Source organism: Chaetodon auriga, chromosome 6 (genome assembly GCF_051107435.1).
Source record: "Chaetodon auriga isolate fChaAug3 chromosome 6, fChaAug3.hap1, whole genome shotgun sequence".
Classification (NCBI taxonomy): domain Eukaryota; kingdom Metazoa; phylum Chordata; class Actinopteri; order Chaetodontiformes; family Chaetodontidae; genus Chaetodon; species Chaetodon auriga.
Window position 1 is genome coordinate 8408410 of NC_135079.1, and position 26051 is coordinate 8434460.

General features: G+C 43.4%; 2 protein-coding genes across 2 annotated transcripts in view; both read right to left on the reverse strand.

Moving 5' to 3' along the window:
* The window catches only part of LOC143322677 (PDZ domain-containing RING finger protein 4), a 110436-nt gene extending 100507 nt beyond the window's left edge, over positions 1 to 9929 (reverse strand). The window contains exons 1-2 of the mRNA XM_076734020.1: positions 9510 to 9929; positions 9297 to 9386 (exon numbers count right to left, since the gene is read on the reverse strand). Of these exons, the coding sequence (XP_076590135.1) occupies positions 9297 to 9386; positions 9510 to 9911 (492 nt within the window). The 5' untranslated portion in view covers positions 9912 to 9929. The remainder of the gene's footprint in view (positions 1 to 9296; positions 9387 to 9509) is intronic.
* A 3169-nt stretch (positions 9930 to 13098) lies between these two features.
* Positions 13099 to 26051, reverse strand: part of LOC143322729 (contactin-1a-like) — a 63184-nt gene continuing 50231 nt past the window's right edge. Inside the window, exons 14-24 of the mRNA XM_076734119.1 lie at positions 25187 to 25359; positions 24213 to 24336; positions 21306 to 21467; positions 20852 to 21001; positions 20185 to 20255; positions 18882 to 19116; positions 17624 to 17727; positions 17064 to 17253; positions 16824 to 16936; positions 16583 to 16739; positions 13099 to 15486 (exon numbers count right to left, since the gene is read on the reverse strand). Coding sequence (XP_076590234.1) covers positions 15410 to 15486; positions 16583 to 16739; positions 16824 to 16936; positions 17064 to 17253; positions 17624 to 17727; positions 18882 to 19116; positions 20185 to 20255; positions 20852 to 21001; positions 21306 to 21467; positions 24213 to 24336; positions 25187 to 25359 — 1556 coding nt within the window. The 3' untranslated portion in view covers positions 13099 to 15409. The remainder of the gene's footprint in view (positions 15487 to 16582; positions 16740 to 16823; positions 16937 to 17063; positions 17254 to 17623; positions 17728 to 18881; positions 19117 to 20184; positions 20256 to 20851; positions 21002 to 21305; positions 21468 to 24212; positions 24337 to 25186; positions 25360 to 26051) is intronic.

Genomic DNA, 26051 nt, shown 5'->3' on the forward strand with positions numbered 1-26051 from the left:
GCCATGAACATTGGTACATATGTTTCTGGCCCCCTCTGGATGGACTAATGTAACCATGATGATCCTTTTCACTGAACACCACCATCGATACTCACTCAGCTAATAATATTTCCATCCACCTTAGCTGTACTTGGTGTTCTGTGCACTTAGCATATGTTAGCGTGATCACACGCTTAACCAAGACGGCAAACATGGTAAACATTATAGCAGCTGAACAACCACTTGCAAGCATCATCACTGCAATCATGATGATAGTTATCATTTAGCTAAGCACCACTGTGCCCAAGCACAATCTCACAGAGCGGCCCGACTCCTACACTGCATTCCAATATCCTTACTATTATACTATCTAGTATTCCAGAAAAAGATTTAGTATGTCCCAATGCATACTGGGATGTGTCAAATGCAGTATGCCAAAAATACCAGGATGTCCTACTGCCTCCAGACACATTTTGCAGTATGAAAGCCAGCACGCTGTTCTGATCCCTCATATCAACTGGGCCTCCAAAAGCAGAGCTCGTACAACGTCTTGGTATCCGTTCTAAAATCAAATACTTTTTTTTTTTCTTTTTAACTTCCAATTTTGTACAATGGGCTGCAAAATTAGGAGCAAGAGGGTCAAAGTTCAAGGAGCAATGTTGATGGTGATGAAGAGGTTTGTCCCATTTGTATGGATACTGCATGCAACAGCGCATACTTTGTAAAAGCAACTGCAGTACGTACTAAAAGTATGTGATTTGGAACAAAGCAATGGTTCATACAATGTTGATAATTAGCTCTGACAAAGCTTCACCCAATTTCTAATTTTTACCTCTACCGGTTTACAGACACCCAAGTAGTTTTGGCTAAATTGCTATAAATTAATTTTATGAAGAGTGTCCCCGTGGAAGCTGTCGGTGAGGTAAGAAGATGTTGGCGTTAAATGTTTTTTAATGTCATTTTTCAGTTCTGTGTGGACCACAAACAAAATTCTTCCATTGTATTGGGACAAAGGCAGAAATCTCAAAGATGATATCTTCAAATAAAACCAAAACTATACGCATGGCAAGATAAGACCAGAGGTGACTGACTGATGAACCAGTGACCTGCCTGTGGTGTGTGTTTGTGGGTGTCATGTGTGCCTGCATTTTGTATATTATTGTGTGCGGATTTAAGACAAAACGTTCTGCTGTTTTCTTCCACTCAGTAATGCCCGACACAGGCGAGTGTTGGCCTTCAACATGAAATGAGAGCGACTATTCAAAAGGGTGGGTTTGTTTTGATCCCTCGTCTTGGCAGGCGCACAGTGCCGTGCCAGTGTTTGCTAATACCCTGGACGCACCTGGCATATTACACAGGCTTATCCCTCTCCTCAACACCTCCCTAATGTACCGCACCGGTCTCTCACTGTACGGCTGTTTCTCTCACTATATGGCTGCCTCTGCCCAGATGTAATTAAGCCCTAATCCTCCTGTCGACAAAAGCAGAGGCAGCCTTAATTCAGTTTGCAGACGAACGTGCAGTAAATACAGTCTGCAGCCATGGTGCTTTGATGATGATGATGCACCTCCAGCGAAAGGCCAAAGGTAATGTCACGGTCGTCTCTGACTAAGGGGTGTTTTAAACTCTCCAGATTATCAGTAATGGATTCAACAGTGCAAGGCCTCATTTTTTTATGGGTTCAGGTGTAACAGACAATAAACGCCTGGACAGCTCAGTGCTGGCTGCTACGCTGATCTGCTGGTGACCTGCTGGTGATGGAAAGTAACTGAACACATTTACTCACGTACTTTAGTTGACTGCAATTTGAGGTACTTGTACTTTGAGTATTTCTATTTTATGCAACTTGATACTTCCACTCTACTACAACTCAGAGGTACTTTTTACAGTACAACACTTACATATTTAACAACTTTAGCTACTAGTTACTTACTTTTTTGGTAGTTTAAGTATTATTTGATGCCAATACTTGGGTACTTTCTGAATGCATGTGAATGTATGACTTTTACTTCTCCAAGATGACACACTGACTTCACAAGTAATAAAACAAGGGAAGACAAAAGAAACAAAAGAAAGAGCGATAATGTGAGAGGCGTGTTTTTATAGTGCTGTTTATTGCATCTATAAATAAAGAAAAATGACATGAGTGCATATTATTGTAATGTACGTTGTTTTTGCTGAAGAGAACCGGTAACCTGTGTTCATTTACATTTCATTTGCAATTATACTGCAACTGCTCTGCCAGCACAAAATGGAAACACGCTGTAAATACATAAAACATCTACATACTGAACAGGAGCTTTAAAGAGTCCTGGTCATATTTACTCTGATTATTCAATCATACTTTCAGTTTTTCTTTTCTAATTACCTGAATAACTTGCTAAGATACTTGATAATGAAAATAAGGCTGCAACCCGACTCGTTATTATTCCACGTTGCTGGCTCTGGCTCTCACTGCAGCCCTCACAGGGAAAAGGTGCAGCCACAACTTTACCTCATTACACACTCATTACAAGCTGTGTGCAGAGCCCTGATGATAGAGTGGCCACTGCTGTGTGTGTGTGCGTGCGTGCACGCACACATGCAGCTGGCTGTGTACACGTGTGTGTACATGCTGACTCAAGGCTTTCACTGTAATCTCCCTGCAACAGCTGTAGGTTAAGCCGCATGTTTATCAAGACCAGAGGAAATCAGTAGGTTGGTGTGAGTTCAAAAGGCACCAGGTCACTGACTAACCAAACTCCCCACTGGTGGTAAAGATGGGAACAGAGGGGGCGACTGAATATAGATTTGACCACAGATGTTTAGTTGGTGAATCAACTTCACAACAAGCCATTTTCTCATCACACTCAGAGACAGAAGAGAGCGTTCAGTTGCGTGAGAGCTCTTGTGTACAGCAGCTTTCCGTGACATCAGTTATAAGTGGGGTAGGCGGTATGTATCATCTGTGCCAGCTGTGTACAAGTGTGCATTAGCACCGTGTGTAAATACTACAAATTTCTGTCTGTACATACATGTATGAATGTACGTCTGTGCGTGTAAATAAGCGGTTTCATGAACACTGTGAGATACTTTAAAACACCACATTAGGAAGTGACCTGGAAAGTTCATCAGTTTCTATTCAGCCACTTAGTTTACAGCCTCTTTGACACTAGGCTCTTTTCCAGATGTTGGTTGTTGAATCCTGAACGAGGCTCTCACTGCAGTTCACAGAAAAGCAGCAGAGGCCGGCGGGCTACAGTCACCGAGGTGTGAATAAAGCCAAGTGTTCTCCTCCTGGGGAAGTGAAGTGATGAATCACTGCAGTCAGCGAGCATTTCCTGCAGTGCTCCTGAGAGCAGAGCTACAGGATTGGACTGAGCTGCAAAACATGAACATCTGCTCAAGCCTTGTTCCTGGGAAAAACAGCAGAGAAACGGTCCTCGGATAAAGCCCAGAGCCGACAAACTGGGAGAAAAATTGATACTGGGACCTTATTGTAGTAAACATAGAAAGATGAGCACATGTGTACACACAAGTACACAAAGTTGGTAAGATGCAAACACATGCTAAAGCTGCACAAAGTGGAAATACAGCCCCTGTCCAAGGCCAGCAGTGTAACGTATGTAAGGGATGCAATGATTTTTATTAGCGATTCGTCTTGTAATTACTTTCTCAAATAATCGATTGGTTTGGTCTATAAAATGTCAAAAATTTAAACCCTGCCAATCACAATTACCCACAGCTCAAGCTGAAGTCAAAAGTATTGAGTTTCCAAAGATATAAAACACAGAAAGCACAAGTACAAACAGTGATTCACTGGAATTTTTGCTGGAAAAACTCTAATTATTATGATAGATGAAGAGTTGCACCTCAGCATAAACTTCTCTCTGTGTTGTTTGTTGAATTATTGAATTGTAGAGCACTGGACCATATTTTTGCAATATTTTATCCGCCCCATTTATATAAATGAGGTAAGAAAAAGAAACACCTCAGCAAAAACTGACCTTTATTAAAACAAACCTGCAGGAAGTATTTACTGCTGGATTAGACTTCTGGGTGCGTAATTAACTTTGCAGATGTTATCAATGGATGCATCGAATTAGGAACATAATTTGTCACCAAAGTGTGAAAGTCAACAGTTCATCCGAGTTCGAGTCACTATGAATTGCTTTCCAACATCCCGCAGAGCAAACGAAGCAACATGCAGTCGACATTTGAAAAGAGGCCTTTCAGCAGGTAGGGACAAATTTACCCAGAGTGCTCCTCTTTACGAGCACGGTGGTCTCCAGTGGAACAGTTTTCTTTTTCACGCATCCTGCCTAAAACAACAGACCTGAACTGTTTAAGTAAATACATGCAAACACACACAAACAGACATACACAGCTATGGACAAAACCCACAGAGGTGCATGATTTACTCGACAGCCACAGCTCCAGGTTGGTCCAAATCTACAACCCTGGAATCTGGAATATCCTAATCTCAATATCTGCCTTACTAACTAACGCAGGCACTCGCCAAGAGCTTTGGAAAAACATCATGTTTGCCAAACCGACACCTATGAAAATACTGCAAATTCCTTCAACTCCTATAAATATATGAAGATAAGCAGGAGTACGACGTTAAACAAGAGCTCTTAATGCTGCTAAAGAGGCATTGAATGATTACGTGCTTATCTAAATCAAATTTATCTTGAATGATAAATCTAAATTCATGCAAGCTGAAGTTTGTTTTAGCAGCTCGGTGTGTGTGCGTGTTGGAGAGGAAATAGGAAATGGGGAGCAGGGCGGTCCCTGTCTCACAGGCGAAGGATAAACAGCTGCCATGTAAATTCTGGGTAAATGACGTCCCAAACAGAGCAGAACAGGTACAGAAAACACCTCCAGAGGGCTAAAGCACACAGAAACCCCCAATTTACAACAACTCACTTTCCATATCCACCAATACCACTGAGGGGGAAGCAGACAGCGAGCTGTAACCAACGACTTCATGTATTCCGAATACAAGCGTTCTTCCATTTTCAACAAAGTGCTTGTGGGAATTGGAGTACAAAGTGACTATAAAACTGTCTAGACAAGCAGTAAAAAGATGTGTACAACTGATTTGACCATGAGACATCAGCCTTTGTCTGGCGCGACATATAAAATGTTTTCTCCCCATTTTTCCAGGTAGTTACATCACTTTTTTTTCCCCCCTCAACTTGGCCAACACCCAACTTGAAAGAAAAAAAGATATTCACTTGTTTATCATTTTACTTTGGGGTTCTGTCTGGGCAAGAAAAAAATCAAATCAACAGACATAAAAGCAGAGGTCATAAATCCATCTTTCCTCTTGTCGTGAAGTAATCTTTTCTTATCATCTTTTGTTATGGAAGCAAACAAACTGGCCTGCTTTCGTCCCCGCCTGTCATGCAAGACTGGATTTAGATGAGGCCGATACTCGAGTTGCGTCCTCTCCTTCCCTCGCCTTTCTTTTCTCCTGATCTGAACACAAACAGGAATTAGCAGGAGCTACTGTGCTCTCGCAGAGACAGGTGGAAAGGCCTCAGTGTTTCTGTCAAAAGCCCTTCACTGAGGTGTCGCAGGCACAGTCTGGCTCAACAAAACAGACTGTTACCGTCCTGTGAAGCGCACGCTTTGGTAATGGATGATGAAAAGAGCGATCCATTGTGAGTGACATGAAAATATTTCCTTAGCTTCCAAACTTTTTAGCTGACTCCAAGCTCAACTGTGGATTTGGGCAAGAGTGGGAGTGGGACTGTTTTACCTCAACTGTGGTCTGGTCTGTGTAGTCATCTGGTTTTAAACAAACATACGAGCAAATTGCATGGGCAAATGAAGACGACGGTATGTTTTTGCAACGGTGACTAATCCTGTTGCAGTTTGAACGCTGCGTCTTGCTTCTATTATCCCTTTTCAACATGGCAGAACTGGCTGACTCACCCAGTCACTGTCAGGCCAGTGAAGAGGCAATCGGCAGGATCTAGATCAGAACATCTTTGAGGTACATGGAAAAATATGGTTCGAATCGCATTTAAAGTCAGTCTTAACTGCAGCAGTTTTCACGCAGACGTTTTCTGTCTCTGTTTTCACAGAACAAGCTGTCAGCAGGCTGTTCTCCGCAGCAGCCATCAAAATCATTGACAACAAAGAACAACTGGCATGTGTGGAAGTGCTTCGCTGCTGGAGCCACTTCAACAACTGACTCAAAGCTTGTCATGCTCTTAACAATAAAGTCATTGTCCACAAACCACTGGGACAATATTCTCAATCAAATAATGTTGAACCATTAGCTAAGGTGTAACACAACTAATTAAGCCAACCAGCACACCAATTGACAGATCGTTTAATGCGTCCCCTAAACAATGATTGTCCAATCAGCTTAGCAAATCTAACTTGGCACAGCAGGTCAGCCTATCAAGTTTTAGCGTTTAAAGTTTGGAGGGTGCTGGGGCGGAGGGGGGGTTCAGCTTTTGCAAAGCTGGAATGCAAAAACTCAATTCTTAGGAAATAAAAGTGAGCTGCAAAACTTTCGCATGCCCAGCTTACTACACATGGTAGTAAAGTGTAGTTCCAAAGCAAAGAAGCACAGCATTAACATTAGCTAACTACATTATTTTATGGGATTACAAGTTATCAGGTATTAGAAAAAGCTCAATTGTGTTATATATCACTGCCAACAGTGAGAGCCAGTCCTGGATGCTAAGTTACAAAACAAGAATTTAGGGTAACGTGAGGTAACCATATTTTTAACTCCCCAGAACAAGGAGCCTTTAGTGTATGGCACATTCATGCATGTGCACAAGCATGTGTTTATGTACACACCACAGGCGTCTTCGCAATGACAGCTAATCGCCGTCCGTCAGAAAGAGGCTCATTGGTGATTCACAACATACAGACAAATTAGTGCATGGTGCATTGTTTTTATACTGGGTTAGGCAAATAGTGAGTGGGACAGAGATGAGAACTGGGTCAGTTTGGTGGTGAAGGCTGAATCCTGGGACATTTTTGTGGTTAACATATTTGTTGGGACTCGGGACTCCATTGAGACAAGAACAATCCTGGATGAACTGGACGTTCAGCAACACCTTCACATAATGCTGACGCCAAGTTAGCACTAAGTTCCACGTCACCATCTAACCTCTGCTTGTATTATTTCCTATACCAAGCATCCAATCAGATATCAGAACTATAATCATCTTCCAACTTTCCTTACACTGACCCATAAAGACCAATTTGCCACGATGCAACACAAGAACAATGCCTCCGTTTCCACGTCTTCTACATAGTCTGCTGGGACATGTAGCTTTAGCCTCAGTCTTTTTGCAATATATCATGTATGTGGCCATCAAGTGCATACTTGAAATGAGTCACCAGGAGAGTTAGGCAGTTAATATGTTAAAGCTAAGTTGGTTAACTAGCTGGCTACCTACATCTGCTAGCATTGTGATTTTAGCCATCAGAATGGAAGGTCACCAGTCACCAATGAGAAGCCTACTTTTGTCTACCTCTATCTGAAATCAGGGAACCAATGTTTCAAAAATGACATTTCCATTCCAGCACTGCATGTGCGCCATGCCAGAGCGGAAAGCTTGACAGACGACTAAAAGGCTCAGCAAAGGGTCAATTAGGTTTGCTTTCCAACCACACAAAGGGACTCTGAATGTCACGATCCGTAACTGCGACTGGGATGTTTACCAGTCGCCCGACTCTATTGTCCACGCAGACAGAGAGCCCATCAGAGATACAACAAAGTGGATTTCCACTAAACTGTAAAATTTCCTTTGATGAACTGCAACCCAGCTCTCTCAAGTATTGGAAAATCCATTTGGGAAGAAAGAGATGAAAACACGCAGTGAGAAAACTATTAAAGACGCATTAGATAGGAGTTTTAAAAGGAGCTGAAAATAGATGCTGCGATGCTGCCCAGCGCTGGCAGAGGAGAGTGAACAGCGTTCCACATTAATCAAAAGTGAGTCTGTTGCACTCACAGCATGGTGGAGGCAATTAGAGAGATACTTTATGTGACCATTACCACCATTAAACCCATCCACCCTCAACAGCAGCCCAAGAACAACACGCAGCACAAACTTTCGGGCTACCTTTTGAGCTTACTAAAACAAGCAATTTTGGATTTGGCAGCCATGTGGGGAGGTTTGATAAATTATTCTGTGCAACAACAAAGACTCAGGAGCCGCTAGAAACGTGTCCACATAGTGTAGCCCATTACGCCCAAATTATTCAAAAGCACAGAAGCACACAGGCGATGATTTACGTTTAATTTAAGCGGTTACCACCAAAAGTGAGAGTTTGGTTCTCTAGTATTTCTCATTTTCATGCTACAGCAGACATGTCCATATAGCATCGCAAAGAGCACCTATACAGCATGTTCACTCATACAGGATGAATAAATAAACCATATTCCATAATGCACATTTAATATACAGTATGAAGTCAATGAAATATCACCAGATTTTTCTCTTAAGACATTTTCGGAGCTGAAGGAGGCTTTCAAATGTCCATTTTGTTTCTTTGCAAGCCTAGACCACAGCTATGATGCAGTGCTTCCAGGTGAAATGTGATAAGGTGTTTACACTTTCCACTAAGGGCAGGACACGACCCACACAATGACCAATGACGATAGATCAGCTGAGACCCGAAGAAGAGGACAAAGACAACATTTGTCAAGTCAGGGTGGACCAAACAAGCTGAACAGATTCAAGCACAGACATCAGAAGCTGTGATCAAGCTCTCATCATGGCACTGAGGTGGACACTGGTGACTACAATACTACACAGGCTGATATACATCATAATCAACTTTGTATGAAACAAATTCCCTTGTCGATAAAGACTGAGGAAGAAAGACCACGTCAAATGACAAACAACAGGCAGAGAGGAGAGATTACACTCCAAAAGCTGTCTTCATTCAGACAAGGCGACCACTCCATAGCCTTCACTGCGATGCCAAAGTCAACATTTACACAAAGTAGTGTCTGGCAGCAGAGTTAAACCTGAGCTGAGGAAGCAGGTGAAACAGTCCAAAGAAGCAAACTCCTGGTGCCAGCAATGCAGTGTTTTTAAAGCACTCAAACCCAAATCCTACCATCAACATTACCGGGAAGTGCCTTAGTGGCCCCCCTGACAGTGATACTGACAGATCAGAAAATAAAGACACTGAGCCTCCAGGCATTTTGGATAAGCACAGCCGAGGTTTACTGGATCTGTAAAACTTTTATGAATGAGCCATAAATGTCAGTGTATCCAGCAGAAGGGCTCAGAAAATGGCAGAGGACGCAGCCAGAAAAGCTGTGGGAGCAGTGAGAGTGCTTCTCTTACCTCAGGTGCTCTGAGCTGCTCCTGTGGATCTGCACACGCTGCTTTATCTGACATCTGGCTTTGCTTGTCAGCAGCTGTTCTCAAGCCACTCTAATTCAGCCAACAAACACAGAAATGCGACAAGTTTATAGGCCTTGACTCGAAGTGAAATGAGAAATCAAACTTTTCAGTCGCTGCAGCACACGCGCGCGTCAAACAAAGCGTCCCTCTCACCTTGTAGTACCCAGTGACCTGCTCTGCAATGCTGTTTATGTGCAGCATGTACTGGTGCAGTCTCCGCTGGTACTGGAGAGCCGCGAGCTGGGCCTCGTTCTGCAGAGTTGACACCTGGGCTAACAGAGACTGCTCCCGCCTGTTCCACCTGAGCCTCGACATCCGGGCTTCGTGCTCCAAAGTTGCGCTTCTTCCCTCCAGAGCGTCGGTGACGGCGCGCAGCGCGTCCACACAGCAGTGCTCCCCTTTGCTGAAGTCCAGCACAAGCCCGCATCCTTTCTGACAAACGCGTCCACCAAGATGACCCGTCTCCGGCTTTGAGTGCGGCTTCATCCCGTCCGGGTTCAGAACTTGGCAGATCGGGTCTTTCTCTCCGCAAGGAGTTAGGCAATCAGCGCACATAGTTTGCGCAGGGAACTTTCCTGCGCAGCACAGTGAGTTAGGAGAAAGTTATCTAACAAGCCTGAGCACATGAATGCGTGAGTGCAGAAGAAGTTTGGCCGGTGTGCGCAGCTCACGCTGGGCTGAGGGGCTGCGCCACTCCTCGCACGACATGAGATGAGATGAGATGAGATGTTCACCCTGCTGACTCACCTCTGCCCTGCCGGCTCAGGGTCACTGTGCTCCTCCTGATGTTCACAGGAACGACATAATGTGTCAGACTTGAATTTCAGAGGCGTTTAACCACCTTCACAGTCTGGTAGTTATTTTCAGTGGAGGTTAATTTTGTTCATTTGGTGCAGCTGTGACAGACGCTGTGAAGTTTGTGTTATAAAACCTCACCAGCAGAGGTCGCTCTTTCTCTCACAGACAATGAGAAGGACTCAACAGCCCACATCCTGATTGACATTATCACTGGGGTTTTATTGTGCCTCCCCTCAACTCTGTTAAAGGAACTTGGCTTCTTGGAGCCAGCGGGTCCTGCAGAGATGATCCATCAGTGAAAAACATCTCAGGGTGGATGATGATCCTTCAGTGGTTAAACCCCAGCTTGTAACACAATATCTGCACGGGGACCCTCGCTTTCAAAGCCTTCCCGCTTGATTCCAGGCCGGACTTACTGCCTGACACAGCATGACATATTGCAGGCATCTCAGAGAGGGCGTCACGTTTCAGGTCTCCCAGCGAAGCGGTCTGGTTCTGGTCTGCTGTGCACCACTTTAAAGTATGTTTTGTGTTGTCTGAGCTGTCAAAGAACAGGTGTCGATTTACAAAGACAACAGCACAATCTGTCCTGGGACAGCACACCTGTCTGCAGAAACACATGCACAAGGAGGTCAGAAGAGTGCATTCTTCCACCCGTCAATCACTGCAAATGAAACAGTAGCTCTTGTATTACTTTATAGTGTGATATTAAATATTGCAAATAGCTATATTTCAGAAGCGAATGAGTTCACAGTCTGTTGGATGTGATCTGAAGGAGCAGTCAAACTGAACCTTGCAGCAGTCTAAGTCGCAATCATTGTGAGTGTGTTTTGGGTAAAGTGTTGCACAGCCACCTGGGATCAGACCTATCACACAGGCCATATGCTTGGACTGATAAGACACTGAGAAAGAAAAAGTCATCTCTGTCTTTTCTTCTCTCTGAGAGCTGATTTCCATTAACCATTAAGAGCTCTGATTGAAACGGCGAGATGAACCTGAAGCTCAATAAAATCTGATTCATTTGGTCTGACCTAATCCACCAAGAGGAGCGATATCCATCTGCTTTTCATCTGCAGGACACCTGATAGGACACAAAACTCCAACAGCTGTTTCTGCCTGAAAAACTAGACATTGACAAAGTCGGCCTTATCTCTAATGGAGGACACATTGAAATGCTATCGCTGATATGTTTTGTACTGGTAATGAATAGCTTTTTCCTGGAGACAGACACGGCTAAAAAGGGGGGAAATCCACACTTAAATCGAGGAATTGTTGCAAGCGCTTGAGTTGATAATGGAAGGTGTTCATAAATCATAAACGACACTCTAGTTTCTTTTATTTGGTATGTGAGAGCTGAAACACTGCTGAGAATATTTCACACATAACCAGTGTAAAGCTGCAGTTGTGTATAAAATGTGTTAATCCCAAGGCAGCAAGGACAAAGGAGACAATTGATCAAGGTTTTTTTTTTTTGTTCCAACGCAGCTGCATTTTTGCTGAATTCTTATTTAAATCCACCTCAGGAGTGTCGGCACTTTGGCACATGTCAGAGCAGAGCAAGAAGCACCTGAGACCACCAGCTGTCTGAATACAGAGCGCTTTTCACAACTTTAGTGTGTGTTTAAAGGGATACTGTGGACAAGCTGGACTGGAAATATTCTACTGGACTGTCTGCGTTGCTTTGGCTCCCATGGACGGACTTCCAATCTTAAAATGAAATCGGTATGTCCCTCCATCCAGACTCACTTCATGATTCATTCACCAGTGAACTCAGGCTGACTCACTGTGAACCAGAACTTTAAACTGGGACTTTTCCATCACATGTTCACTCATTTGTCCTGTTTACACGGGATACGCAGCTACAGCTTTAAATCTATGCTGCAAGACAATAAATGGGGCACAAATCAGTGCAGTTATGATGATAAAGATCGTGTCATGTGATTGAAACCTCCAGACCAGCTCCTCAATAGACTCTGCAATTCTAAGTCAACTGGCCAAACTCCATCTGCTGATGAAGATCATGTGATATGATAAAAACCTCCAGAGCAGCCACTTAACGCACGTCATGGTGTGCTTGTTTTCCCACGATTGAAATAGTTTTATGTCGCTCTGCTGTATCAAAGGTAAAACGTCGGTTGGATATTTTGGTATATTTGACATCTTTCCTGATGCTCTCCAACTGTTCCTTTTCTGTGTGTTCTTGTATAATGCAATAAAAATGATTCAGTGGGTTTACTGTAAGATCAGACTTTAAAAATTCAGAACTATTCCTTTGAGATTCATTTCAGACATTTTACACTTTTACTCTGAACAATGGCATCCAAATTGTGTGAGAGCTTTCAGGTGCTTTTACTCCACCGCATTTCAGAGGGAAATACTGCGTTTTTTTACTTTGCTCCACTTATCTAACGGCTGAACTTACCTGTTATTTTACATACAAATATTTTCCATGTGAATTACATGAGGAGAATATTATGCATTATTGTGGAACAAACTTCCCATCAGCACTTTAGAAAGTAGCTCTACTTCAACCATTTACAACATTATTAAAGTTCCAGGCACCACTGTGGAATAAAGCATACTTTATATATTTATGTAATTCTAATTGTAAGCTATTTAGAGAGATAATTTTGGGTTTCCTGGATGTGACGACATCATCCTTTGTAAGGACTCAGTCTGCATAATGAGCACTTCAAACTACGATACTAAACCACATTTAGTTGACAGTTATGTCCTTCGATTTTTATTTTACATCATTGTTTTGCTACTTTTACTTAGCAATCTGAATACTTCTTCTTCATGGGCTGTAGTCCTGACTCACACCAGCCAAAAGTGCTTGATTCAGTTTTTAGCTGCACTCACACTCACAGTAAACTCACATTGTTGAAGACTCTGTGGGGCTCATATCTGAAAAGTCACTGCAAAACAAGAGAAAACACCAGAGCACTTTAATAGGTACCTACACTTTTATTGTTCCTTGTCCAGCCAATGAGAGGTTCCAGTTTCATCCCTCACAAGTGCCGTTCAAGCCCAGCGAGCTGCTGAACTTCAGCAAACATGCGGCCACTGCCACCAGTGATGCTATCAAACTCCAACCATCGTGTGCGCGAGACTGCAGGACCGTTTCTGAACTTCAGTGAGTGAGATTCCTTTAGTCAGTGTAAGATTTTCTCTCTAAAACTCCTCTCCCCGTGAGATGACTGGCTTAATGGAGCTTAGCAGCTAACGCACATATTAGGCTTACATCTACGCTGTCTCTGACGTAAAGGGATGTCACTCAGGAATGGAATGTATTTCATATGAAGCTGAGAGGTCGACGAGTTGCTATGATGTTTTGTTGCAAAGTAATGTGTCACTTGGTCTTCCACTGTCATGCATGTTAGAATGTAGAGCCACTGCTTCTTCCAAAATGTCAAAGTTCAAGGCATTCATGCATTTGGCAACTCTTTTTTTTTTATGATTTGTTGCATGAAGGGAAACTGGGAAAAGCACTTTGTGGTGGATGTTGATATAGTCACAATGTAGAAGCACGGCCAGCATCAGTCATACAAGAAATGAGAGGAGGAATTCAAAAACACAGCATTTGTTCCTCCATTCGAGGGAAATAAACTTTGAAACTGTCCAGCTAGAGGTGGGTCATGAATACAAATATAATAATCATTAACAAAAGCGACAGCAGTTGATAATGTTTATATATCTCTGATCACATGTTAATAAAAAGACAAAAATAATGCAGATGAATCGTCATGAGCTCTGAATGGGCTCTTACCGCTGACATGAATGGCTTTACTTATGCTTCTGTTTATATCAGATCATGGAAAATGAAATATACTAGATCACTGTTTTAGGAGCTAGGCAAGTTGTCTTATTAGAAAATATAAAGTAGCCACAGATGAACCAGACATTGCACAGTTATTGGAGGGCATGAGTGTCGCTACTGTTCACTGTAACAGTTAATAGTGACTCCCACACAAAACCAGAAATGAGAGAGATGAAATGAAAATGTTTACAGTAACTCAAATGCCAACATTCTTTACAAAGCACCAGCAGGTACCACTGAGGTCCTAGTGATACAGTCAAAACAAAAGTCTGGGACTTTCTTTTTATTTTTTACTTTACTTTAGGTTTAGATCGCAATCATGGAGCCGTTTTCACTCTCAGTATCGACCCAGATGTCGTGGCAAAGCCTTGATCACTGCACAGTCGTGTCACCAGAGGTGGCGAGCAGTCAGAATGGCCGCTGTCACACACCGTCTGCTGTGTTTGAAACTGCACGTCTGATACGCTGCTCAGTTCACTTCCTGCTCCTGTGGTTCGCTTTACATTCAGCTTTGCAAATCTGGATCCCAAACACGTTTGAACCATTGAAACATTTCCTCCACCTATCGAAGACAACATGCACACGTTTTGAAAGTTCTATTAATAGAGCTCATGTTATGATTTGGAAATAAGCACTGATTGCAGGTCAAAAAAATCTATTTTTCTTCAAATAACATCCATAATATATTAGATAGAAAAGAAACATGGATTACTGGATATATTATTTCAGCATGACATAAACTGCTCTTTCGTCTATGATGTTGTTTAATAAAATGTATAAAAGTATGAGAGAGGGAGATTTGCTTTGACTGTATCTCAGTAACAAAGGGTGTGCTTCATTTTAAAAAGAAAACAGAAGAAAATGCCACTGAACTGCAAGTAAAGAAAGACATAAAGACATTTTTATAAACTCATACACTTATCCTTCACAGCTACTTGTTTACCTTAAACTATGGAATGCACTGTAGGATAGATTTTCCAAAATATCACCGATCAAATGAAGCCTACATTCCTGAGCGAACGGCGTCTTTATCTATGTAAGAAATGTCGGCTTCATGACGTAAAAAGACTTAACAGCTAACGTATGCAAAGTGTCATGTTCACACTTTCCTTCATGATCCACTTTAAAACAAGTTCATGTGGAAGATAAGTGCAGTCATTTATATAAGGCATATTTAAAAAGTTGACAGAACTCCTTTGACACTCCTCCAAAGAGGCTTTTTGTGGATAAATAAGGGATGTCTTTGTCCTTTTCCAATTTTTTTCCATTTCTGTGTCTATTTCCACAAACATATTCCAGAGGGGAAGAGTTGGAATATGACATCCCGGGTTATAGGGTGGAACCGAACGTTTGTGGAAAGAGTCCCTAAGTCCTTATAGGCGTCAACCGTAAAGAGTCTCCTTCGTGGGAAGTGAAGACAAAGATGGCGCTACATTCAGAGGTTGAGGCAGAAGAGGGCCACCAGGAGCAGGGAGAGTACGCCGAGAGGCTGGGCGACCATGACACCTCCACCTGAGAGACACACACAGATTGAAAAATAACTGGACTGACAGTCAAATCTGAGGGGGGAGAGATAATACATGTTCCTTGAGTGACCAGCTCTCATCCGTCAAACTAAAGACCACATTTGGTGTGTGAAGTCTGATATTATACCCCATCTATTATACCCCATCACCTTAAATGCCCCTCCATTTGTCAATGCCCTGCGTTTGAAATTCCCCACGGCTTAAATTCCCGGTCTGTGAAATCAAGCTGTCAGGTGGGTCTGGACTGAACGATAAGGGATAAGGGAAAACCACAGGAGGGGTTTCCTCTACTCATCAAGATCAATTACAGAGGCTTAAGGCCTCCTCTGCCCGGCCAGCCTACCTGTCACTCCATCAGCCAGTGAGGGGATCGAGTCAGCGGGCTATCAAGGCTTTAGTCACGGACCGTAAAGTTTCCCATCTTACTCCTCCAATCTAAGGTATGAAACCTGCAGTGACAGCTCTGCGCCGGCCCATGGGAACCCTCTAGCTGTGACAAATGATAACCTACTGCCAGCTCTGAACCCGCTATAATCTCACAAGCAAATGGCAGGCCAGGAACGAACAGCCACAGCGCGTCACCTCAGCACTGTGGATTTAAAATGTGATTAGATACCCGAAGGCTGTCTTTACTTTTGTTCCGATGATGTGAAACTAAGCCCGGGTGAATACAATAGTTCTTTTTGCACCAGATTACTCTCAGTCATTAAATTCAATTTCAGTGTTCATCCAAGAGAAAACACCATTGACAGGAAAGGAGGAGTCCTTCTTCTAAATTAGCACCTTTGTCGTAAAGTGTCGGCAGCTTTTCTGCTTCCCAACGCTCTATTAAACGTTTACTGAAAAGAAGAGTCCAGGTTGATTTTGGCTCATTTTCAACTGCCCTGACACCAGATGCATAGCGTTCTCACAATTAACCTTGTTATTCAGCTTCCTGCTTTAAAACATATTTTCATTCATTGCCCCTTAGTCCACTACGACAGTCTGTAAAAGTGTAGTTATTCAGAGTATTAATCAACAAGAGAGAAAAGTTCAAAAAGCTTTATTGAGGGGACGAGTACACGATGGAGTCTGTCAGTTACCTGTGATTTCGATTTGTGCGACAGCCCCGTCTCCCCCCTCTGTGTGCGCCCGCACCTCCACCACGTAGTTCCCATCTGTGAGCAGGGGAAGGTCTATGTACCGTCTGCTGGTGGTGTACAGCGTGCCTGTGGAGTGGCCCTGCTGCCTGTACAGCACCTAGGTGTGCCACACGTATACGGTATGAGAAACGTCAGGTTAAGAGACCAGAATCTGCGTAAGTAAACGCAGAAATGTACTCACTTTGTAGCCATCTATCGATGCCTCGTTAGCAAGTGGTGGCACAATTTCCCAGGCGATATTCACAGACTGGCCCTTTAACTTTTTACCGATTATTCTGGGGGGTCGACTTGGAGCTGGTTAAAGACACAAAAATGGCAATGAATAAGAGTGACATTAAAATGACACTTCTGAGTAAGGATTATGAGATGAATGCTGTTTTCCCTGCTTGTCAACGCTGATCCGCTCTGAAGCTCAACGTACGGGCTTTCTTGGTGTGGATCTGGAGTCGCTCGCTGGCCGGTCCGTATCCTGCAGAGTTGTACCCCCGAACCTCAACGAGGTATTGGGAGTTGGCCTTCATACCCTCCAGCCGGGTGTGGTTCTCCCTGCTGGGTACCACCACCCTCTGGGCGCCTCCCTCACTGTCTTCATGATTCCTCCAGTACTTCACCTGCGACACACAGGAACACAGGTGAGATGGCTACGATCCAAAACCAGCCAGGTGTACAAAGGACTGATTTACAGCATGAGGACAAGGAAAAAGTCATGGGAAAGCATAGTACAAGTAAAATTAAGATAGATACGAAGCTAATTTGTGCAAACTAGAAGGTATAAAAGTTCTACTAAGAGGTTCAGAACTTGAAAAAGAGTGAAGAAAGAGTGGCTTTACTGTATTTATATGAAGCAACACGTTTATAGTAATTCTTTCGAAGACATGTGAAAGACAAATATTTGGAGGCTGTAGTGATTTTTTCATGTCAGCCATGAGATGTTTAAAAACAGGAGTTTAAACCAGATCACACAAACAAGTTTCCGCTGACCTGGTATCCATCTATATTGCTTTGTGAGAGCGGCAGCCACCACACGACGGCGTCTGTGGCAGAGAGAGCTTTGCCGTCAACGCTCACAGGGGCTTCAGACGGAGCTGAGGAGAAACACAAAGTACACTTTATTGAATAGGATGGAGGAACGGGACCATTTTTAAGGACATGACTTTCAGAGGTTATTATCTTTTTTGCCATTTCTGCTTTATTTGATAGTGGCAGCTGTGGAGAAACAGGGGAAAAGGAGAAAGACCATGCAGTCCTGATACGCTAGAAGTGGTTTTATACTGCACACACAAAGCTCCAACGTAGAGTATTTTATATGTACTGTATGAATACATTTAGTTTGATATCAATCTGTGCACCACACACGCTAATGGATCCATTACCTTGACTATAAACTACTTAGCGTTCCTTGTCTGTATCCATTGGCCTTATTAACGCCATTTTTCTCTCAGTGGTGCTCGAGCATCATTTCAGTCATGTGACTCATTCGCAGTGAGGAACAAGTGAAGTGACAGAGATCTTTCTTGGCCCATATTCCTTCACTGGACACTTTCCCATGACTTATGGGCCAGTTATTCTCTGCGTGTAGGCTGTCCCAGCCAGGAAACTGTCCTTGAATGTTACATTTTCACGCTGGGCCTTGAACCAACAACCCATCACATGAAGAAACAATACTGCAGAGCCAGCGTGCAGAGCACAGATACAAATGGCCACACCCCTGGAGGCAGCGCGCTTTGCAGGCTTAGCAATAAAATAAAAGACACCCAAACTGCAAACGGTTCCCAAAGTGGGTTTCCATGGCAACAGGGCATCTCTGTAACCCATCATGTCTGGGTTGCCGGTGGTTATCTCAACTGTCTGTCAGTGGAAGTTAATAACTAGGCTAAATGCTTTGCATCCTTGGGCGAATTATCAGCTTTCTGGTTCATGCTACATAGATCATGATAATCCCCCCGCAAGGAAAGAGCGAGCGAGGGGAAGATGGGTTCGCTTTCAAGGGGTATTAAAATTCCTCACAACTATACATGAGAACTCCTATTAAATGGATCCAAGTCCATTGAAAACCCTGGCCGTGATAAGTAGCCGACACTGACAGATTGAAATAGCAGAGTGTTGGCATATTGAGGAATTCCTCATCATTCTCTGTGACGCTGAGAAAACAGGACCAGGTTGATCTGTGACATCGTTCTGGCACATTTTCGCTTTTTACACTTTGGTGTTGAGAGCTGTGAATCTCTTCAGTGCTTACCATCCTGTGCGGAGTAAATGACGGCTGTTAGGCTGAAGGGTCCCTCTCCTTTGCTGTTGAACGCTTTGACTTTGACTTGAAACTCCGTCGACGGAGGCAAGGAGGAGTCTTTGTGGACGTAGCGCTTGGCCTGGGGGTCGGCTACCGTCACCTTCCTCCACTCGTTATCGTCTTGAGGTTTAAAGGCCACGATGTAGCCAAAGTTCGGCCCATAGTAGTACTGTGGCTGCACAGGCTGATGACAGAAATATCAAACATTCACGTTAATGTGGCAAGTGTTTTATCCAACACAGCTCTCAAGCCGGCGTCTCTCCAGTGGGAATTACAGTCAAGCATCATCCACTTACGCTTGTCCTCTACACTAGGATTCACTCACAGAGGGGCCAGTTCTACTAATCAGATGATGTTTACATGCTGTTCAGTGAAATGACGAAAAGCGTTGTGACACTTTGCTGGCTCCTGCCTGTCGATCTGTCCTGATGCCTCATTTCCTCTATTGGCACTCTGGCTTTTATGTCACATTACCCAGTAAGACCTGCCTGCATTAGGCACCGCAGACCTCTAAAACGCCACCTCGTCCTCCAGCTGCTCGGGAATCGAACGGCCGTGCCTCAGACAGGCAAGAGGAAATTTACCCATGAGAGCTAATTTATCCACAGCTGCAGGAGGGAAATGATTCAGTTCTGTCATTGATTTTTCATGACACTGACTGTTTTGTTTGGTATTAAATGTAAGATTATCCGATGCTTGTTCTCCAGTCTCTCTGTATGTTTTGTGATGTGCTGTCCACAGGTTTGACAGCTCTCTGCCATATATTTGATCTGCCGATGTACCAACAAAGCAACTGGAAACTTATCACTTATCAGCTTCCTTTAAATATCTACAAAAAACTGGCCTTTAATTGACCCTATTCTAAATGTATTTTCTTCATTTACAGCATTTTCATGGACCACTTTTTAACTGTCAAAATACAGTCCTGTTTCATCCAAACGTTCATTTTCATCCGTTGCGTCAGAGTCATGAGCGTGCAGCTATCCATTCTTCTGTGATGTCTGCCCGCAAACAAGCAACTGGAATACGCATGCATTTTCCCTCAGCTTTTTATTGTCAAATTACATCTGTTTCTATTTGTTCTGGCACGTTTTTTTTGTTTTGAACAGTGCTATAAAATAAAGGTTAGTATCATTATTTCAAACTGAAACTATAATAATATCATTAGCAGCCGCATATCTTCTCTCTGAGAGCTTTTACATGAGCTTGTGACCCTTTTCCCCTCTGCACAAAGTGGAAAGTCCAGACCTACCGTCCACGTGATGGTCAGCTCTCTGCTAGTCCCTCCACCCCCGCCGACGTCCGAGGGCGCCACCACAGGAACTACAATGAGACAGCAAGAGCAAAACCCTGAGCCCACATGCTAAGAATCCACACAAACAACGCCAACCCACACAGGCTGTGTAACCTACACCTGGCATCGGTACTGAAACATCCTTCCTCTGCAAATACAATATCAATGTCCTCTTTCGTGCCAAATGCAACACCTTAATGTCAGTGTGGGAACCTTGCCACTGAAGGAGACTGAGAGGCAAAGGTTCTCTTGTTTTGTCCCGAGTCTAGTAGCTGGCCCTCAAATGATGATTGTTTTTTTAAGAGAGGTTACAGTAGGCCTGTGATTTCCATTTTATAATTGAATTTCAGTATACAGTTTCAGCACAGTGCTCATTTGTCGAGGTTTGTGTGGTGAGTTTGGCAGCATGCGTCCGCTGCAGGAAGTACAGCTTGATGGGATTTCTGCTGACTCATTTCTGCAGCGATACTTAACATGAGTAAACAGTGCTATAATAGAATGATGAAGAATAAATATCAGAATGGAAAGCTGGACCGTAGGCACCGCATTTCCATGACCTTTCACGTTAGTCTTCGTACCATAAATCTGTACCGAATGTTAGCCCAAAGTCAGGACATGCTCTTACTTGCTTCCAGGGTTTTCTCTTTAGGTGAGGGGCTGCTTGGCTCTCCTGTGCCCAGAGTGTTGGTGGCAATCACCCTGAACTCATATTCTGTCCAGGGGAATAAATCCACCACTGTGGCCATCTCCTCATTCCCCTCTACATCTGCGGGCGCTGCAGAGAAATGCATGGATTTAATTTAAATTCAGGGCGATAGCACGGTATGTTAAAGCATTATACCATTTAACAAAAATATCCTTAAAGCAACAATGAATTTCCATTTTTGGAATCCTTTCCTATATTTTAAGTCTTTGAGGCGTGACTTAATTACACTGTAGCCATCTTTAAGAGACATTAACCACCATGTAGGCCTGCAGTATCACTATGTGGCATGACCCAAATTATTATAACACCAGAGCCAGCTCAGCATTAAGGTAGCAGTGTTTATTTGTCCGACCAGCGTGCTGGCGTCGCTCACATGTAGTGGCAGTCTTCCAGACGTCCTTTGAGAAGGAGTCCCTGTACTGGATGGTATATTTGGAGATTGGGCTGTGGTTGTCTGCTCCACGGCTCCACTGCAATGTTACAGTCTTGTCAGTTTTGTTCATCACTCGCACCCCACCTGGGGCACCGGGGGGACCTGGGGTAAAGAAAGGAATAAGAGACGATTTAGAAGTGTTGTTTGATGGGTGAATACAAGTGTGGCCGCACGGCTCTGTTGAGACTGGTGACACTGTCCTTTAGCCTGAAGTTCATACGTTTATATTCCCACTTTGCCCGCTTGCGACGGAGAGTGAACGTCCTTCTTGCTCACAGAGAAAATGAGGATTCATTGTTATTGAAAGAGCTTTATCTTTTTTGAAGCTCATGGGGACAATCTTGGCGAAAGTCCTGAGCCTTTTAACATCTTTGTACTTCAACACCAGTCTCCAAAAAGGCAACTGTTTGATGCACATGAAACACAGCACATCAAAGCCCTCACATTTCCTCTTTTTAGTCGCTTCTTTAAAAGACATCAGCAAAGACTGATGGATTAACACATTAAAGCTTAGAGCCCATTGACATATATGAACTAAAGCTTAAGCAAAAGCTTTTGAATCCAATGTTTCTCTTGGTCCTCCCGCTCCTCTTGATTCTTCTTTTGGAACATAAAAATGGCCTAATAGAAAACCCAGACTGCCTCAGGGTTAGCCTCCCAACCCACAGCCTCAGAAATCAGCCAGGATTTGCTTTTTCCAAGTCATGAATATGAGCCGAGACAAGTAAGGCGATTAAACAGCCAAAGCTGGACAGCCCTTAAGCTTCCCCTCTCCTCTAAGAGTCAAGAGAGAAAGCAGAGCAGAGAAACATCTACAGCTCTTTTTGCAATTCAATGTAAGGGATGAAATATAGTGCAGATTTTCCATTTCTGTACAACACTGTGTCATATGGATGCTCAGCACAATGTGTTTGAAGTGATAAGCTTCAGCGTTTTTCACTGACTGCATCCCAAGAAGCACATTTTATAAAGTTTATGAATAGTTTTGCTAATTCACAGACACTTACATTAACACAGCCACATTTCAACACCGGCAAGACTGAAACGTTACACTACAACAACACACACACCCGTCATATGAAAACAGCTCTTCTCCCTATCTCAAATCCCTACTAATAACAAGCTACAGGTGCAGAGCCGTGTTTTTAGGTCGGACAATCTCCTGAAGCAGATCTGCTTCCTCATCTGCCGTGATAAATGGCTGTCTTTCATCTCTCCCTCCCTGCACCCCGGACTGCTGGCATTTGGCACTCCATTAGGAGCGGCCCAGGGCTTGTGTTTTGGTTGCACTCTGGGAGACGTCACAGTCTGCCGCTGTGCGTTCACCTGGCCATCTGTCAACACCTGCTCAGAAAGCAGCGGAGGTGGCAGCACACCCAGGGCACAACAGGGATCACTGGCAGCCAGATCACTGCTAGGGTTCTTGGGTTGCTATTTGAAGAGACCCTTTGTCCGCCAACACTGGGCCTGTTTCAAGACCCGAGGGGAGGGCTGTAAGGCAAGCTCTCACTCATCAGGAAGTGGAGGGTGAAAACAAAGCCTGATGAATCACCCAGGAGGTGAAATACAGTAAATGACAGACAGAACACTGTGGATGTTTGGCATGTTGATATCTGTACGTGGCTGGAAGAACAAGCAGTACTCCGTATCAAAATATTGAGGTGAAAGATTGAAATCTGTCATGTTCTACACGCTTTGAATACATGGTGGGGGCTGACCCTCCATACACTCCACACACTTAAACTACTGTTTCCAATAATGCAACCATAGCAAGGGCTTGTTACCAAGACTCCCAGGAAAATACTAAACTTCCTGCAACAACTTTGCCTGGCGGGACATAGCAGATTTGGATAAATATTCCCTCATGGCCAAACAATGTAATGTGGAAGGAAGGCATCAGCCGATATGTTTGAGCTGAATTCTTCGCTATTTCTTGCACTTATAGAAAGGCTGCAGCCATTTATTGGCAAAATGCATCATGTTTGAGACGTTAGGCTGACCTTTTCTGAGTGGAAGATAGCTAGTGCTCCCTGTGCGTGTGTCTCTGTCTCCTGCATGAGGACACAAGACATTTTCTTCCTTAGCTTTTCCAGCACTTTCTCTCTCTCTCTCTTTTCACATCGAGTCTCGGGGTTGACAGATTATCCAGCAAAAAAGGCTACGGTCTGGTTACTCTGGAGAGATTTTCTTCTCTGCAAAAACACGCTGGAGAGCGTACAGCACTTGTGTTATCTCTCTCTTTGTCTCCTCTCTCTTTTATTCACACGCATGCACTTTCTAGCAATACATTAATGGTCTGACAAGAAGAGTTTTAATGAGCAATTTAGGAATAGGCGCCTGATAAACTGTGGAATTTAGTTAAAGTTTTGTGTTCACTTTAATCCCCCTGATAACTTTGATTTGAAGCTTTTCTGATTGGATTTGAAGCTTTTCTCCACAACATTTAATATTAATAAATGGGCAACTATTAAAGTACACACGAGACTTTAACAGTCATAAACTCAGCTAATCTGCTTCATCAGGACTTTGTGGGCATGTTTTGATCAAATTTGACTGACGGTACACAAACAAACCAGCAATTGTGGTCACGTTTTGACGCAAATGTTACTTAATCCTGATTGGTGCACTGTAAGTATGTGACATCACATTTTCCAACATTGTTCCGCCCACTTCAAACCAGTGAAAAGAGCCCATATAAAACACAGAATACAGAAATGTCTCATGTAAAATAACAAAAAGTTAGAACGTTGACAGATCAGCATCAAATGCATTTTCAGAGCCTTGAAGACATTTCAATCACATGACTGTCTGCATATGTGTACTATAACTGCACCACTCATGGCTCACCCCTGACGACCAGGTGGGCAGAGGCAGTAACATTGTCAATGGGAGTCTGTGCGGTGCAGGTGTAGAGTCCAGCATGCCTCAGCTGGGCGTTCTTGATCAGCAGCTCGCCGTTAGAGCTTCCATTCTGCAAAAAACAACACAACAGACAACACTTAATTGAGGACTGAGCAGAACATCACACATCTGGAGTCAGGATTTCCCACTGTGTGCTTATCAGAGCAAAATCATCAGGTTTGATTTTCTGCCTGAATCTCATCTTGAAACGCAGAAAAGGAGACCCGAGATACTTGAGCATCCAATTAAGGGAGCTGGGATTCAGCTAAAGGGCTATCACCTCTTTCCCTGTGAAGAAATGTCAAGCTGCACACAGTGTTTGCTCTCGTCAGCACCCTCAATGTAGAAAGGTAAAACCATCATGTAAACCTCCTTTAAAAACACATGAGTGGATGAACTCTGCATGTGAGTCAAGCTGGTTTTACTAATAGCACACAAAGAGTATTAAGTGGAACTGGACCCCATTTTCTTATGAGGGGAAAATCCTCCTTGTGTACAAAAATGAGGAATCATCAATCACAGTCATAATATGGTGTTTTCCTAGCGGGCAGAGACAAATGAGAAATGCTTACCACTAACTTACGGTTAGAGCTGCACTACAGAGAGAGAGCAGGTCATGTCAACAATAATGAATGTTAGCGGAAATTGCTATTAAACAGATATACAATGCGCTATTCCACTCAAGGAAGGAATGTGAAATGGCTTTTACAATTATTTTCATTTAAAGCAGGCTGTACTTTTCCGTTTCAGGTAGTCCAATAAAAATACTACGACATCAAACTGACCTCAAATATGATTTGACGTGGCTGAACTCCAGGCTACAGCTACGATTTTGCAGCTGGGGCAAAGTTGGTGCAGTCGAGTTAAACTTGGATTGTTTATGTTCATTTCTCTTTAAAATGATCAACGTGACGTCTCACCGGGGTGCGTTCGTAATGTTGGCTTTCCTTGTGGAGGTCAATGACCCGGGCATCCAAGGACCAGATGAAGGTGATGTCCAGGGAGGAGTCATGTGATGCGGCACACTGCATCCAGGCGTTCTCACCCACTTTAACGTCAGAGTTGGATGGTGCCAGGGTGATTTTTGTGGACTCTGGGGAAAAACAAGTGGATGAGGGGATCAGTGATGAAGAGGAAGAGGTCTGTCCAGCTACTGAAACCTCATTTAGGTTATTAGAAATTTGATTTAGTAGAATAAAAATGCAGGTATATTACTTAAATGAAAGAGGGAGTCTCAGAAGACAGACGACAGACAGTAGATGTTAAAGTATTTGGTGTCAACATAATTTAGGTCGAACTGGTCAATATGCACAAATGTCCAGAAGAGGGCAGGAAAGAGCTGTACATCCAGCCCTGCTGTAGATCAACTGTAAAAAACTCTAAATGTTTGACAGCTGAGATGGCACGTCTACAGAAAAGACATGACAATCAAGAAAAAACCTCATATCAACATCATTATTTAGTATTAAACAAACTATCTTAACAAATTCATAACTCAAGTCTGATCCTCATTTCTTATTGAACAGCGTGAGGAATAAGCCCTTGTCTCATCACATCTGATCTAAAGCTATCCCCTCACGCCTCAGTCCTCTGGGATTGACTGAATATCCACCAGAAGCCTGTATACTGTCACTCTGCTTAGAGGGCCATAATTCAACAACAGCAGACATTTGGAGGTCAGGACTGTTCGGTGGGACTGAGAGTGACAGGGATGATTGCCAGCGAAGGCCGACGTCAGTCAAAGCACACAGACTGTCCTGGAAAGATTACAAAAAAGAGGTTTAA